This window comes from Zonotrichia albicollis, chromosome 4 (assembly GCF_047830755.1).
Source record: "Zonotrichia albicollis isolate bZonAlb1 chromosome 4, bZonAlb1.hap1, whole genome shotgun sequence".
In the NCBI taxonomy this organism is placed as follows: domain Eukaryota; kingdom Metazoa; phylum Chordata; class Aves; order Passeriformes; family Passerellidae; genus Zonotrichia; species Zonotrichia albicollis.
In genome coordinates, this window is record NC_133822.1 from 19,637,060 (window position 1) to 19,653,927 (window position 16,868).

Below are 16,868 nucleotides of genomic sequence, written 5' to 3' on the forward strand. Positions count from 1 at the left end.
GACTTTGAATTAAACTGGTCTGGGACAGGCCTTGCATTTAGGGGACAACTTTTGTGCTGCTGAGTCACAGAAGCTAATGAGGGATGCACAGCTCCTTTTGACTCCATGTCAGTTTAAAGCTGAAGCTGGGTTTGTAAAAAAAGCAGGAAATCTGTTTCTCCCAGCAAGCGCAGACAGCAGTACCTGGCTGTTGTGGAGGAAGAACCCAACCTGGTAGGAGAAGCCCAGCATGGTCTCCCTGTGCATGCCATTGTGCAGGTCGTTCTTCAGGAGCTTCTCATCCAGCACAACGTGGTAGCGGATTTGGCCTTCATCCTGCCAACACACAATTGCATTCAGAGTTAGCTAATAAAGATGGAAAACCTCCTAGGGATAGCATTTTCCAAAGGGTTTAATGCCTGAATTCAAAGAGAAACTTCTCCACTGGGTAGGTTATTTCATATTTCCTCCTGTGGTCAGGCTGCATTCTTGACACAATGAAAATGTTGTTGGCCATGGAGGATGAAATGATACAGAACTGGGAGGAGCAAGGTTTGCTTGAGCCTGTAGTGTGTTTCTGTGCATAGGGCTGGCTGCTGAATTCAGGGAAAAGTCAGATGATTTTTAGTACTCTGAATTTCATGGGTTCATTTGACATGAAGGGTTGCATATTCATGAGTGGTTTTTTGGTCTTTCCATACGTATTCCTTTGAGTATCCCTGAATAACCTATAGGGGAATAAACTGTGATGAGTGTTTCAAGTAACCTTTCCTTCGCTTCCTTCCCTTCCTTCCCTTCCTTCCCTTCCTTCCCTTCCTTCCCTTCCTTCCCTTCCTTCCCTTCCTTCCCTTCCTTCCCTTCCTTCCCTTCCTTCCCTTCCTTCCCTTCCTTCCCTTCCTTCCCTTCCTCTTCAGTCAATAAAGATTGCTTTTAATTGTCTTTAATTGAAAAGTTTTCTAACTTTTTGGTTGGTAGAGTACCTTCATATTGCACTATAAAGTGATGAAGTTACTCTTCATACATCAAAATGTAGTGTGGGTTTCCAATGGTTCTACATCTTGTCCTGAAGCAGAAGACTCCCAGAGCTCTCCCTGACTGGGAGGAGGAATCAGAAGCAGGAGATGTTGGTGAGAGACTGACCAATGTGAGAGAAGCTGGAGTGTTTGGGGAGTTTAGGTGCTGCCTAGCCAACAGACAGTGCTGCTGCAACTTTGTCTTTGCCATAAAAATGTCCTTTTGGGAAATCCTGCTGCTCACTGTTCCCTTATTCTGAACGTCCATGCTGCTCCTGCTCCTTCAAAAGTGTGGGAAAGCATGAAGCATCTTCAGGATGTGAGATTTGTGATGGTCCCTGGCTGTGCCCACAGAGTAAGAGTGGCCTTGACATCTCTTAGGGCTGACCTTGTTCCACATATTTGGCAAAAAATATTTGCAGATGAAAAAGTGGGAATTAAGATGGAGCTAATCTCCATCAGTGTCCAGCCCTATTTAATCTCCTGACTTTGACGAATTGGAGGAAAAGCTAACACTGATCCATATTGATTTCTGTCTTTAATCACCAGCAGAGTTAGGGCATCCTGCACCATCAGGGCCAAAAAAAAATGGGATCTTCTCCCTGTGCCAAACTCTTCACTCTGCAGCGGAGTTCTCCCAAGTGTTTCACAAAGAGGTTAAGCCTCAGGCAGACTTAACCTTATGGCTTCTTTTTGATTTTTTCTTTTCTCAGATTGCCACATCAGGCAAGGTTGGGAGGATGGAAGAAATACAGAAGAAACATTGGTGAGTAGTGGAAATGAAAATTATTTTTCTTCATGTATATGTAATCCATATTTACTGGGATTGATGTCTCATAGGAATGTGTCTCTCAAAGTTTATTAGAAGTTCTTCTTGTAGTGATGTGGAAATGATGTGACAAAAAACAACTAAAGTAGTGTTCAAAAGCCATTTGAGCAGATGGAGCATGATCACTTGTGAATGTGGGACATTTGCCATGGTTCTGCTGTTGTTGGTAAATGGTTTGGGATGAGTCATTTGAGCCCTGTGCTCCTCAGCTTCCTGACTGTAAATGGAGACCATGCACGTAGGGAGAGAGTGTGGATAAATGTTTTTAGAAGAGACAGGGAAGAATTAAAGCCACTGGGTAAATCATGGGTGAAGGTTCCTCTGCAAGGTGTGTGGCTCTTGATATGTGCAGTCTATAAAGCTGTTTCAAATTGGAGACAATATGAAGAAAGCTGCTGGGATAAGGTAGAAAAAGGATAGCTTATCTTGGGAGGAAACCAAAAAGGCTGAGAAGGAGGTATGAACTTGTAAATATGTCAGGGTACAGATTCCAGAGAGAGTGTTGCTGCAGCATTCCTGCAGGACTGACAAGGCCAGCATCTGGATAGTTTTAAGAAAGACTCACAGTATTTCATGGCATTATTCATGATGGGTATTAGTGGTGTCAGGGGACTGGAGTTTGTTCACCTAAAAAACTCATTTCAGTGTTTTTTCTGCTCACTCCTGTACTGACTTTCTTTACATGAAAAAAAAAAACCCTCTTTAAAAATCCCCCCCCCCCCAAAAAAAAAGTCCACTGACAAGGCTTTTTTCCAGGGAAAAGTCTGATGATTTTTAGGACTCTGAACTTCATCGGTTCATTTGACATCAAGTGTTGCATATTAATGAGTGTTTTTATGGCCTTTCCATACCTATTCCTTATTCCTCTGGAAATCCCTGAATAACCTACAGGGGAATAAACTGCTGTGAGTGTTTAGAGTAATTTTTGTATCTAGCTAGCTATATTTTTATATCTACATATCTATAGAGATAATCTTTAAGGGCATCCTCAGTCAATAAAGACTACTTTTAATTGTCTTTAATTGAAAAGTTTTTTATGCCTGGTTGGTAGAGTACATTCATATTTCACTGTAAAATGAAGAAGTTACTCTCTATACATCAAAATTTAGTGTGGGTTTCCCAAGGCCTCTACACTTGTTCTGAAGCAGGAGACTCCCAGAGCTCTTGCTGGGAGAGATGTTTTGGTGAGAGATTGACAAAAAATATATGTAATATATAAATATATAAAAATATAGGTAGATTCATCCCATTTCAACTTCTTTGGTGTTACAAACAAAACCTAATTTACTGGATTTCTCAGAAACAAATCTCCCTATATCTATGTCCTCATAACCCATCCACTTGAAAAAAAAGATGAAATACTGAGCTGTTAGGACAAGCCTTGTGATTTATACATACCAGAGTAGCAGATTTCTTATCCTTTAGGTAATTTTCTATAGCATCATTACTTGGGGCAAAGATTGTGTATGCGTTTGCTGCTTCTATTTCGTTAGCCAGGTTGTATTGCTGTTGTGAAACACATCAAAAAAATAAATAAATCAGAATGACCACTGGTAGTTTGAAATGCAAACCAATCAGAGGGCTTCCTCTGCTCTGAAACACTGTGAGCATGGTGTGAAAGCTTACAATAATGTAGCCCCTGAAGAGGGAGTAGTCGGGCATTTGCTCCAGGCGGGCCAGCAGCCTCGGCAGGACGGCGCTGCGCAGTGGGGTCAGCACCTGCAGGGGAGCACACACCCCACATCACCTGCAAGCATCACATGCAGGGCACTATGCTACTCTGTGCACAGTGCTCTCCACAGGGGTTAACAGTTTTGTGGTGCAGAAAAACCCTGAGCAGTGTATTGGATACCTTATTGATGATGTGAATGACCCCGTTGGTGGATGCGATGTCGCTGGCCACAAAGTGAGCGCCCTCGAGGGTCAGGTTCTGCACAAGGGAGAGGAGAGAGGCTTTGCCTTGGCCTTGTTGGGGTGGTGCTTCCCAGCAGCCCATCCTGTGCATTTCCACACCTCCCCAAATACTTGCCTGGGGATGTGCTATGGCACCCCTAACCCACACCAGAGGCTGGGTGACCCTCAGAGTCACACACAGGGGAGGGGACTTGGAAGTGCTTAAGTGTGACTTGAGTATTTCCAGGAAATCCTCCTCAGAACATGGAATTTACCTGATAACAGGCTAAGGGAGAAGGGCTGTCACTTATTTAAATACCCTCAGGTGGTTTAGGACTATCAAGTTGCATATGTGGAGATGTGTGTTATCACTGCTTCCTCCTACCTCCCCTGTTCCCTAAATTAAGTTATTTGGTTTCCTTGATGCTCTTTGTGATAATTTGTCTCACACAGGCTGCTCCAGGCAAGGACTGCCATTCTGCTTGGTTACAGCTGTCCAGTGTTTGCAGCAGCATTAGAAATAATTAATATTGTGGACAAATTTTAGTGATGTAAAGTGGTGGAGAAAAACAAGGTAATGTTTCTCCCAGAGGGACCCATATAATTGAACTACGCCTTTAATGTTATGACATGTATTTAAAAAAAATACATAATGTGTGTGTGGTTTTGTAGTACAAGAAAGTCAGTGGCAGTGATGGCCAGGGTTTGGTGTATGATAGCACAGTGGTTTGCAGGTCATCTCACCCCATTTTCTTTAGACAAGTGTAGAAATTTGCTCTGCAGCGATGTTGGCAGCATGTCAGAGGACGATAAATTCTGGAAATCAGCAAAGCTGTAAGCTCCTGTCAGTACATGATACCTAAAGGAAATTAACTGGATTTGAAGGTTTTGTATTTTCTCTCTTTTGTCTTTGTCTTATTTCAGGTAAACATGCTTAGTGTGTCTCAAATGGTAGTTTTAAGCAGGAATTCCTTCTACAATACCTTGTTTAGCCATGTTTTTATCTTAGTTCAACCTTTAAACATAATATAAGTAATGCCTTTTTTTCCAGTGGCCTTGCTACAGAGATTTATATGCCACTGGAACTAGAAGGAGAGTCCTATGCCCTTCCTTTAAAATCAAAATACTTGTCTTGCTCTAGTGGCTTACCAAAGGCTTGTTTAGCATAAAAACAGTTAATTTAAAAAGCCAAACCCCCAAACCATGAACGTACTTAAGGAGAGTTGGAATGTTACTTTTTGACATCCAGAAGGCTTTCTCATCCTCTTCCATGTTCTCAATGGCTTGCAGAGAAGGCACAAGGACAGTCAGGTTTGAGCTGGTGGACAACACTGAGTTTATCTTGGCCTCCTGCATGGAAGTAAAGAGGGTGAAATAATTCATTCCAAGGATGGGCTATAAATAGTAGTTGGTGACATTTGAAGAAGGGTGGAGTATGTGACGTGCTTTGTGACCAGCCTGGAAAGGGAAAAGCTATTATACTGAGCAACGTCTTGAACAATAGCACTTGCAGCTGCACAAAAATGGAAAACGAGTGTCTACTTCTTGCAGAATAGATTGCCAGCATTGAAAGGGCAGAAATAACGTCCAGGTCAGAATTGGTTTTTATGATGACATCCATAACTTGATCTCCACAAAAGTTAGCCCCTCTCATAGGTTTTGAATGATGCACTTGAGTTTGTTTTGTTTTGGTTTTTTTTTTTTTTAATAGTGGTGATAAATGGAGGTGATAGAGCTAGTGGTTACTAATAAATTCAAGTAATTTGCTCTTCCAGAGCACTCCATGCTGTTCAATAGATGGAAGGACTATGAACCATGATATAAGAAACTCCCATGACACAGTGTATTCCCTTTTAGAATAAGACTATTTCACATGGCTGGGATTTTTTCCCAGATATCCAAGAGTTATCTGTGTCCACTAGCACTGCAGTGGAGCTTGCTGATGACAGCTCTAATTTTAGATGGGGATTGTGAGATCTGTAGCATGCATGAATTAATTAATCTTCCATGTTTTTATCTGCCTTAAGGATGGGAAGAGTCTCCACTGGAGAGGATTTTTCCAGTTGTGTGGAATTATTTTTTTTTAGTGAAAAATAGAAAGCTAAATATTTACGTGTGATCTTGCTGAAGATTGGGTTCTCCAAGCTTTTCATAGGATGCACAGCTTGCCATTTTTGATATTGCAAAACTTGAGGGAGCAATATGAGCTTGGGATCTACCTCTTTGCAGCTGGTAGCTGTTTTGGATTATCCTTCATTACCCATATTGGGTTTTGAATCAAGAAGGGAAATCAGCTCCCTTAAATAGCTGGGGATTTTGTGTCTGTTAAGATCATCTTTCTTCCTAGCCATCATCCCTATCACCTTCCAAATATTTAAATATAGAAAGAGTAACAAACCTCCCCTTCTCATCCTTCCTGAGCAGCAAGAAAAGAATTTGGTTATGAAAAGTGGTAAACATCACATTCCTGCTCAAGTACAAAGTTAAAAACCCCCAGATGGATATGCCTGCCTATTTTGCTCATGTTTGTAGTTACCAGTGTTTATTTGAAGTGATAGCATTTCTCTGAAGTGTAGCAGAAATTTCCACATCAGTTTCAACAGATTATACAGAATCTTCCCGATGTTTTGTTCCCCCATTATCTAAAGAGCATATTAGCAGGAGAATAGCATTTCTTATTGTGCCCATTTTTAAAATTCTTTAGTTTCTCTCTTCAGTGTCCAGTGCCACAATCTGAGCTCAGGGCCAGGCAGAAAACTGGCCTGAGTTTAATTCATAACCTGAATTAACCACGTGGAGCTCTCTTAAGAAGCCCCCTGAGGTGTTCCTTGCAGTTATGTACTTTAATGATCCCCAAGTCATCTACCTTTGAAAAGCCTTAAAGCAGCTGATGTGCTGGGACTTCTGATGCTGTTCATTAGCACATCACTGTCCTTTCTTGTTCACCAGGTATTTGCTGAACACTCCTTACATTTAGGGTTTCAGTTCTCTTGGGAGCAGCCAGTTTTGATCTTTATTGATACGGTTCCAATCACAGTGGGGTAGGACCTTAATGTTACTGCTGCTCCAGTAATAAATGATGGCAAGTGAAAATAGAAAGTAGATTTTTAGTATGTCCAGAACTTTGGGGTTTGAAACCTACTTTGGTGCTTCCTCCACAATCTGGAGCCAAACAAGTTAATCTTTCCTCACTGAGGTTGTTCAGCCTGGAGAAAAGAAGACTCCAGGGAGACCTTTTGTGGCCTTTCAGCACTTACAGGGATCTTGTAAGAAAGGTGGCACAGACTTTTTGGTAGGACCTTTTGCAAAAGAATAAGGTACAATGGTTCCAAACTGAAATTGTTGATTTAGGTTTGATCTTAGAAATAATTTTTTTTTTAACAATGAGGGTGATGAAGCACTGACTCATCACCCTCATGACTCATCCCTGGAGACATTCAGGGAAAGGCACCCTGATGTGTCTGCAGATTTTCAGCTTTCTCTCTGTGATGGAAATATTGCTGTGAGGCTCCCATTTCTAAACACCACAAGATTCATGTATTTCTGCAAACTTGAAAATACTGCAGAAATTAACCATGAAGTACATGTACTTACATTAACCCACTGGTTAAAAGCAGCTGCTTCTGACAGAGTGGATAGCTCCTGATGAAAGAGAAGAGAGATCAATGAGTTTCTAAGTTATAATTAGCTGTACTAAAGTGCTCTTGACTGTGGGGCAACCCACCTTGTCTGGCCTGGCTGATGTGACATGGAGGAGGAGGAGGATGTGTGAAAAGGGATGGAATTCATATTTTTTTTTGGTTTTTTTTAATACTTTCTGGTAATGAAAAAGGTGAATTATCAATTCTTGAAAATCAGGCCATGGGTTGCTTGGGTGCGTACCCGACCTTGGTAGGTATTGTGTACTGACCCCAGGCTAAGCATTAATTTCCTGTAACTTTAAACTTAATTCTTCCCTTAACTCCATGCAAAATTGATTGAAATATATGTTGCTTTAGCTGATATTTGTATAGCATCTTATATTTGTACATCACCCAGCCCTTATTCTGCCAGGGTACTTAGAACAGAGATAGATGATAGTATAAGCAGGGGTGGCAGGTAGTGCTGGGAACCAAGTGAAATTATTGCCAGGAGCTGAGACTGAGGACACTTTCATTTTTCCTGTGCTGTTAAATGCATATTTATTTCACCAATTGACTTGCTTTGCTTTTATCTGCCTGTGGGTCAGCACAGTTTGTTTCAACATGATAAACTGATCATTTCTACTGAGACAGACTGCAGGGCAAAACTTTGGGAGAGTTGACTGCTTGGTGCTCCCAGCTGGGAGGTTGGTGCTTAGCTCTGGACTCTGGGATTGGTGTTTTCTAATTTGTTTTCAATTTCAAATTTTCAATTTGTTTGAAGCCAGAAATAGGCTCTACTCCCTTAGGCCCCTTCCCAAGCCACAATTTTAAACACAATTTATGAATCAGGCGAGTGTTCCCGCTGGACCATCCTTTGCAGAGATCGCTGGTGAGCATCACATTTTTTCTGACTGTAAAGGTTTTGCTGTTCTCCCTGGTTAAGATGCAGGGTGGGCCCTGTGCAGCAGGTGCTGTGCCCAGAGGAGGTGACCCCAGCACTTACATCTGCAGCGTTTCCATAGCAACTCCTGCCGTCCCCCTCGTACCCCTTTGGGCACACACACTGCCAGCCACGGGAGGACTCAAACTGACAGGTTGCCTTTGAACCAGAAAGAGAGAAAATTTGTCAAACAGTCACTCCCTACACGTTTGAAGCCCTGTTCTTTCACCTGACTGTGGCAGATCCATCCTCTGCTCCCCAGAGCTCCTCACCTCAGCTCCACCTGAGGATGGAACTACAGGGCACAGCGGAGCACATGCAGCTACTAATAAAGCTGATAGATGCCTGAGTAAATATCCCAACAGGATAGTGGATCCAAGTTGTAATTGCTGGTAGAAAACCAGCATTTATTTATTCCAGGTTCGAGATAATCCTGTACTGGCTTTGGATTTGGGAGCAGCCCTTGCAGTCTATCCTCAGCTCATGTACTATACTGATGTGGTTCACACAGTTTTTGGTGCTTGTAGAACTGCCTGGCAAGTGCTTTCTCCAAAGGGAATTGCAGGCTTGAAATGGCAAATAAATTCTATGGTGTGCTCACAGGAGGCGAGGTGTGATACGAATCTGAACACTTTGTTCAGGAATGATTAATTACTCACCAGATGATGGCATTTTCCATTTTGTTCCAGGCACGAGTTTATGGGTGTGCATTCAATTCCATTCCCCTGAAATCCATCCTTACACTTGCAGTCATTCTGTCATTTCAATAAAACAGGGCAATTCATTAAAATGATTAAAATAGAGTTTGTACTGTAGACATGGTGAATTAGCTTCTCTGTGTTTCCATAGCTTGGCTTTGACTCCAGTGGAATGACACTGACTAATATCTGCAGAAGACCTTCATACCTGACATCCACTAATGCACTTTCTAAAAATGTGTTTGCTGAAAGAGCAAGGGAAAGGAGGGAACACCGGGACTGGAATTTCAGGAGACTGTTTTGGATGGAGAGCACCATGTGGAAATAACATCATGGCTGTGAGGGAGAGCAGGATTTTGGGAACAAAACAGGGTAGGAAGCCCAAGCTCTGGCAAAGAGGTTGAGGACATGCAATGCAGGTGGCATTGACTGTGAGCACCTACCTGCCCCGGCCCTATGTAGATGCAGGAGGCATTCTGGTGGCACCGCGCCGTGCTGGGCAGCAGGCAGGGGTTGATGGCTGAGCAGTCCCTCCCATCTCCTGTCCATCCTGCCTGGCAAACACACCTGTGCTCCTCTGGGCCTGTCTGAACACACTCAGCCTAGGGGGAGATGCAGAGGCAGCCATTCAGGGCAGCTGCCTGTAGCCATCAGCCTTGTCCAAGCTCTGGAGAAAGAGCCTGGAGCTCCAATGAAAACCATGACTCTCATGTAGAAGTTTCTGGCCAAACCTTCCCCTTTGCTTGCCTTATTGTGGGAAAAGCAAGTACTTACATTGATATTGCAGCCACCAGGGTTTAAAACAGCACAAGGATCAGCTTTGGTGCAGCTGAAGCCATCTCCCTCATAGCCAGGTTTGCAAACACAGCTACAGAGACAAGAGGAGGAAGGAGGCGTTACACGTGACAGGACAGCTCCAAAGCAAAGTGATTGTTTTCCACTGCAACATGCTATTTATAGGCAGCTAAAAATTGGTAGCCTTGGATTTGTGATGCAAGTAGCTCAAGTGTGTACTATATGGTTGTTTTTTTTTCCAAAATATTGACTGGGTTAATTGAGTCAAATCATGGATCCATTATCTGCATATGAGACAGGGAGTGGGATTAATTCTGAGCTGATGTTATCATTGCAAAATTGAGCTAACAGCTCTGAAATATTTATGGGCTGGCTTTGCTTTTACTCTCTGTTACACAGAAGATGGCTGTGTGTGAGACAATGAGCCCTCCTGTTTCCCTGGGTCCCACCTCAGGATTAATCTAAATTGGAGGGAATTATTTAGGCACTAAGGTTCTGCAGCATCCCCCCTTGTGCTTGTTGTACTCATTATGGATACACCGCAGCAAGAGGCAAACCTGCTGCATGTGAGGGTGAGCTTGAGGCAAGTGCAGGGAAGCTGAAGCAGTAACAGAGTTTTGTGGGCAGGACTGGGGAACCTGTGCTGAAGTTTGTGGTGCTGTGGCGTGCAAAACTTACCTGACCTGGCCAGAGTGAGATATCCATCCTCAAACTGTTGAGAATTTCAAGGCTTAAACTCCTAAATCACTATGGGGTAGTTAGAAATAAGAGCTTCCTAAAACCTCTGTAGATGTTAGTAGGAAGGGAGGCTTTTAATCAAGGATCAGATATGTATGAACTATCAGCGGTAAATATATAAGGTACAGGGTATTGAGAACTTGTAATTATTATCTTGCAGCTCAAGGCTGATGTGGTGCATGGTTTTGCTTGTTTGCTGTTGCAGTGGCTGCTGTCTGTGCACTGCTGCCAGGGACTGTATTTGGTCAGGCAAACAGGAAAGAGCTGCAGCACAGTGAATATTAATGGATGCAGGCTGCTGGCTTACCTCACTGTGCCATCACTGAGCTGGCACTCTGCATGTGCATGGCAGAGCTGCAGGGAGGGCTCACAGGGAGCAATCTGCTGCTCACAGAGTTTCCCTGTGTATCCAGCTCTGCAGGATCCAGGCAGGCAGCTCCCGTCGCTGTCTGCTCGGTTATCACACTTCCCATTGATGCAGGGGCACTCTGCCAGAGATAAACTACAGTGTGCACTTGCACAGTGGAAAAAGGCATTTGTACTCCCATTTGCACTCCCATTTCTTATGAATCAGCTCTTCCTATTTTTTTTCAAGAATCTCAACTGTTGCATTTTTTATCTCACTCTGATGGGGGACTTTTGTTAATCATAGCCACATCTTTTCAGGTGTGTTTTATGTTTTAAAAAACACTGCTCTTATCAATGAACTTCAAAGTGCTTCAGAGAAGTAGGTGCAAAATGCCATGTCCTAGACTATTAAAGTTACTCATTGCATGACTTTTGCTGTGCTTTCAGTGACAGGGTAAGCCTTTAAACACTAAGCCCACAGATCCTCTAGGATCCTCCCCAGCACATAGCTAGGACTGGGTGGATTAGTGCTGCTGGGAGCACAGCAAAGTGCCCAAGGGACACAGCAGGAAAGCTTTGTGCATTCCAAAGAATGTCAGTCACTAGTCAAGCAAACGCTTGTTACTTTGGTGGGACTGGAGTTGAGGCACTACCACAATTCCTTATGGAATTTGTGTCTCAGCTTTTGTCCATCTTGCTCATCTTCCACAGGCACTGTTCAGCAGCCAGGTAACTCCTGCCTGGACACCAGGAGGGTCCAAAAGTCTCTATTGGGCTATTGCTCACACTCCTGTGCTGAGGCTGTGGAGCTGCACTTACCTTTGTCACACTGAGGCCCAAATTTGCCAGGGTCTGAGCAGAACTGGCAGCTCAAGCCTTGAAATGCCTCAGAGCAAACACAGGTTCCATTTCCATCCAGGCCATCCATGCACTGTGATATGGAAGGGAGGTGGTGGTTATGTATGAATTCAAACAATTCTTTACCCTAGAAAAGAGACTACCTGTCTCTTGCCTGTCCATATTTTGTGGCTCTGATAGAATCTCAGGAAAAACTCCAGCTTTGCTGAGACAGATGTTTCAAAGAAAAACTTTGTTCTTTTTCTTTGCTGCTATATATTCTACCTTTCTTTGCAATTTTTCTGTGAGAATAATGAGCTGGTGGTGTCATTACAGTGTGCTGCGCAATTTTAAAGCATGAGAATGGGCCACTCAGCCTTGCCTGTGTGCTGTGTGTTGGAACCCTAGAAATCTGCAATTTGGGCATCTGAGAAGTGACAGATTCCCTTTCCATCACTGGACACAGAGGAAGGGGCAGCCCTTGTGGAGCCCAACATTCCTGTTGTGCAGAAATGCTCATGGGGCTTTTGGGACACAGCTCATCCTTCTCCCACGCTGGAGTTCAGGGTGCTGCTGGATGCTCTGCTTACCTGCCCATTCCCTGAGCAGGGCTTGGAGAAACCTCCTGGGCATGGTCTGCAGTTAGGGCCAAAGAAGCCTTTGCAACACTTTGGTTCCTGCAAAACAAAGAAAATATCCTCATTTTCAGTGCTTTAGGGCAGAGGCAATGCATAAAGACCAAATCTTTGTGTTTCAGCCCCCTGAGAAATGCCTGCATGGATAACAGTCTCTGAAAAGCCTTGTGTTGAACCAGAACTGGCTCTGCAATGGCTTATTTAAAATGAGGAGGGGTGTTAACAGTTCTCTAAGGGGATGCTCTTGTTCTTATCAGACTCAGTGTTAGCAATCCCCATCCTGTCCCCAGTTGTGAACTTGCCAGTGGGTATCTGCCCATATTGTGTGCAGTCTCATATTTGCCAGTGGGAGTGCAGTGGAATTAGGATGCAGGCAGTTTCCTTGGAATCTGGGATCAGGAACCTCAGGATGATTCACCCCAGGGAGGTGCTGTGACAGCCAGAAATGCTGCCTTGATCTTCCTCCCTCCCCTCTATACCAGGGTGGGATTTAGCCACCATGCAGCTCTGAATGGCCTTTTCATTTGTATGTTGTTTTTTATTTGTTCAGTGTCTTCTTTATTTGTTTATTTATAAAGTGTATTTTAAAGGACTGATTTGCCTGTGTGATTCAAGAGAACTAGGAATCAGCAAAAGGCTTACAAAGCTTACAGCTTTTGGACCCCTCTGCCTGTCACTAAGTAGTGCTAAGTACTTAGTAGTGCTTCCTAAAAGTGCAGAAGCCTTTTTAGGAGCCTCAGAAGGGTGTGAGGATCTCTTAGGGCTGATGACTTCTCCAGAACTGTAATTCCGAAGCAGTAGTTGGGGTGTGATTCTTCTGACTGCTCCCCACTCATTGTTATCCAATATCATGGGAAATCCTGGGAGCAGGAGGGGATGAGTTGTCCTGTTCTTCATGGGTGAAGCTGTATGGGAAAATGAATACACCTGGACTTGGAGCTTTATTTGAAAACTCCTGCATGGCAGAGTATGAGTGAGCTGTTGTCAATAACATCTGACAGCTATTCTGGATTTTCCCTGCTGTTTACCTCTGAGACGCACACCAACTCCTCTCAGCCTAGTGTTGAAGTGCATGGAAACTACATGGAGATGTCCAAACACCTCTCAGCTCCAAAAGGAAAGTTATGCATGTGTAAGAGAATACTTTGGAAAACTTTTACATGTATTTCACCTTAAGGAACTGTAATTCTGTAATTCTTTGCTGTAATATTGCAGGCTCTAGCACAGCCCATTCTTTGAAAGGTTGGGCATTCAATAATGTACCTCTGTTTTGAGAAAGATGTGCAAAAGGGAAACATTAGTATTTCTCAGCTATGTAGAGTTCTGTGAAACAGTTTTAATATCACAGCATAATTTACCTGGAGAAAAAAAAGCCGCTTGCTGGTATTGCATTTAAAAACTTTGTTATGTTATGTATTTTTCACTGTATGAACTTTCTTTTTATTGTTTCTGACTACTGATTTACAGGACTACTATCAATGGATTTTTATAAAATGAGGAATAACATTCCTGTGGAAGACAGACTTGAATTTTGTAGCGAAATATTTTTTGTGAAGAAATACGCAGCTAAATTTGCATCTCTTAAATACAAAGCAGATGGGAGAGCTTCACTCCTTCCTGAACCTGTGTCTGCAGACTGTTACTTCAGGGAGGATGCTTAATCAAAAGGAAACTTTTAACAGATGTGAGGTCTATTTTAAACATATCCAGTTTATTAACTCCCAAAGCATTGTCATAGTGATTCTCATTCCTCACATCCCCCTCTGCTGAAATAAGACTTGCTTCACCTGAGAAACAAGAGCTCCCATGAAGGATACAGGGAATTGTGCAACAGCAAACAAAATAATGCTGGAATTGTCAGATGATTCAGTCATTACCAAGAAGAGATGAAAGTACCATCTATATTTGTATTTTTTATGCAGTCTCCTGTTTTCATATGTGGTTTTTTTTGCGCTCTATATTGGCAGAGCAATAACCAGAATATGGGCATGCCTTCCCCCTGTGCCTTTTGTACAGTTGGTGAGTCTGCTGGGGAAATGTCTCAGGATGCTCCTGGGATGAAAAGGTGCTATATCAACTGCCGACATGCATCCTTATGGATGGCATGCCCTGTAAACTTTAAATACCTCTGTTTTATGAGGTTTTATGTTTCTAAGTGTTCCAGCATGAATCTGGAACCAAGGCACAGCAGCCTGGCTGTATCTGCTGGCTCTGATTTTTGAACAATTGTTGTTCATTTCTACCTTCTCCTGTCTTTCCACATTTTTCCTTCCCTCTCTTACTTCTTTTAATGAACACAAATCTTCCTCAGCAGAAGAAAACAAGGACATGAATGCACTGGTGTCCTAGACTCAGTATAATCAGTTAAATAATATTGTCTGACAGTCTGGTGAAGCCTACACTTCTATGAGAATATTTTATTTTTTCCTGGAAAAACACAGATTATTGAGTACAGAATGCAGGCACTGTGAACAGAAATTTGTCCTGTGTATAGGTGGCAAAGAGAAAAATATTTGTTGCTTCCCCATGGTAGATTTTGTACTCCGTTATGATCCAGTGGTACATAGATTTATTTTTTTTGTCTTCACCCTTTGGTTGCTTTTCCTGACTAACTAATTTATCACCATGGGGTGGTGACAGAGTCTGGCAATTGCATTACTGAGGAAATATAAACTCCATTGGCAGATTTAAAGGTGAATTCTCTACATGCAATAACCTCAGAGAGGCTGAACCTTTTAGAGTGTGAATATGCACTTTGTCAAAGCTGATGTCCTTGTGACTGTCAATATTTTGTTTTTCAGTCAAGTTAGCATAAATGCTAGAGTAGCATCCATTGTGGTACATGACTTTTTTGTAACCATTGAACGGGAGACCATAAACCTGAATTACGGCATTTCTCCCACAGATTTATCACTGGGGCTGTGGGGAAAGAATCAGGTTTGGATTTAGTAGTCCTTTATGTTGCACAGGACTTAAAGGAATAAAGGATCAGAATTACAAAAGCATTTGTGCAGCAAATAGCTGAGGTACCAATACCACTACTATGCTTTCAAGGTAATATAAAAGCTCTTTTATGAGAGCTGCATGGTCATGTCTGAAGCTGGCATAGAGTCTTGCCTTTGTGCTTCTGAAAATTCCTGTAAGTTAGCTTCTAGAACCTAAAAATCAGGCTGATTGTTGTGGGGGCAATGTTTCCCTCTGTTGATGTTGCTCTCCTTGATGCTCAGTGCCACTTGGCGTCACCTACTCAGTCCCTTCCTCCCCCTAGAATGGTTACATGGATAGGTATGCACCAGCCCAAAGGTTTCATCTTTAGGGATGCAAAGTTCTTGTAAGTGTGTAGATCAACCAGTTCCTACAGGGTTTGTGTCTTTTAACTCTTTAAAACAATCAGTGTTTGTTAGGTGCTGTTACTCCTGTTTTGAGAATGATGGGAATGCTTGGTCAGAGTGAAAATTGCAAAAGCCGTTGCTCCTTTGTGTTTTCCTGGCTAGTAGTGCTCTGCTTAAATTTTGGAATGTATAATTATATTTTTAACTATGCATGAAGCTTTCAAGGCTGACAGAAGTTCCTAACTTAAATTTGCGAAATAATTTTTGTGACTGACAGCATTTGTTTTGTCTTTAAAAAATTTTTTGTCTATTGCTTTCGGATAGATTGATGTTGGACATAATTTTTAGGTAGGTTTTTGGTAAGGAATTCAGATTACTGGAGTGTTCTGGGTGTGGATTGCTTTTTGCATCACAGATTGCTGCCTGGAGTTCTGCCTGGCTTATGATTATATTGCACATACAGCACTTTGTAATTACTGCCAGAGGTAACAGATTTTACTGCCAGTGTTTTCTCCGTTACATTTTGATGCTGTCAAGCTCTGCTGGGAACCTCTTTGCAGGCTGTGGTTCTGGACTGTTGCAAGCTAGGACATTAAATGTTTTCCTTTTGTCACTGGCCCAGATGTGGGCTTGAACATGGTCCAGGGGCAGCTCCAGGGGCTGTGCTTACTCCAAGGCAAAGTTTGGCCTGACATTCAGCCCTCTTACCAGAAATAGCATCTCACTGTTACCAAGCAAAGGCCTGTACTGTGTTACCCAAGTGAGCAAAGTTTGTCAGAATCCACCCTTTTAAATGGGAGAAGTTTTGTTTCTGGAGGAAAGCAGGGCTAGGGGAAATTGTGACTGATGAAAATGACATGTTTCTAATAATTAAATATAAAATTATCATGTTAAAATATTAACTTGCTGTATCCTTTCCTTGCATATTTATTATAATTAAAATATTGGTCTGGAGTAGTTTCCCTGAGAAACAAGGAGTAGTTTTCCCTGAAAACATGACAATTGTAAATTCCCATGTACTTGTGTGCACAGATGGGATTCAGGAACTGGAGCAAAGAGACAAAGGGTATTTCAAAGGGTCAATGAAACAACTAGATTTTTTAAATCTGGTATAGGATGTGTTCATATGAGCTCCCTGTTTGCAGTACTGCGAGGTTGGTGGCCATTGATTAATTTATTTCCAAAAAATACCTCTTTCAAATGGATGA

General features: G+C 42.5%; 1 protein-coding gene across 4 annotated transcripts in view; it reads right to left on the reverse strand.

Annotated features, from left to right (window-relative positions):
- The window catches only part of STAB2 (stabilin 2), an 83,476-nt gene that overhangs the window by 39,602 nt on the left and 27,006 nt on the right, over positions 1 to 16,868 (reverse strand). For 2 of the 4 annotated variants that reach the window (XM_026790886.2, XM_074539011.1), the window contains exons 19-32: positions 12,284 to 12,370; positions 11,676 to 11,787; positions 10,816 to 10,996; positions 9,750 to 9,843; positions 9,419 to 9,577; positions 8,937 to 9,032; positions 8,341 to 8,436; positions 7,309 to 7,356; positions 4,928 to 5,064; positions 4,459 to 4,573; positions 3,674 to 3,751; positions 3,448 to 3,540; positions 3,220 to 3,327; positions 184 to 315 (exon numbers count right to left, since the gene is read on the reverse strand). In XM_026790886.2, coding sequence (XP_026646687.2) covers positions 184 to 315; positions 3,220 to 3,327; positions 3,448 to 3,540; positions 3,674 to 3,751; positions 4,459 to 4,573; positions 4,928 to 5,064; positions 7,309 to 7,356; positions 8,341 to 8,436; positions 8,937 to 9,032; positions 9,419 to 9,577; positions 9,750 to 9,843; positions 10,816 to 10,996; positions 11,676 to 11,787; positions 12,284 to 12,370 — 1,536 coding nt within the window. The remainder of the gene's footprint in view (positions 1 to 183; positions 316 to 3,219; positions 3,328 to 3,447; positions 3,541 to 3,673; positions 3,752 to 4,458; positions 4,574 to 4,927; positions 5,065 to 7,308; positions 7,357 to 8,340; positions 8,437 to 8,936; positions 9,033 to 9,418; positions 9,578 to 9,749; positions 9,844 to 10,815; positions 10,997 to 11,675; positions 11,788 to 12,283; positions 12,371 to 16,868) is intronic. The other 2 variants (XM_074539014.1, XM_074539015.1) reach the window with 2 other exon arrangements.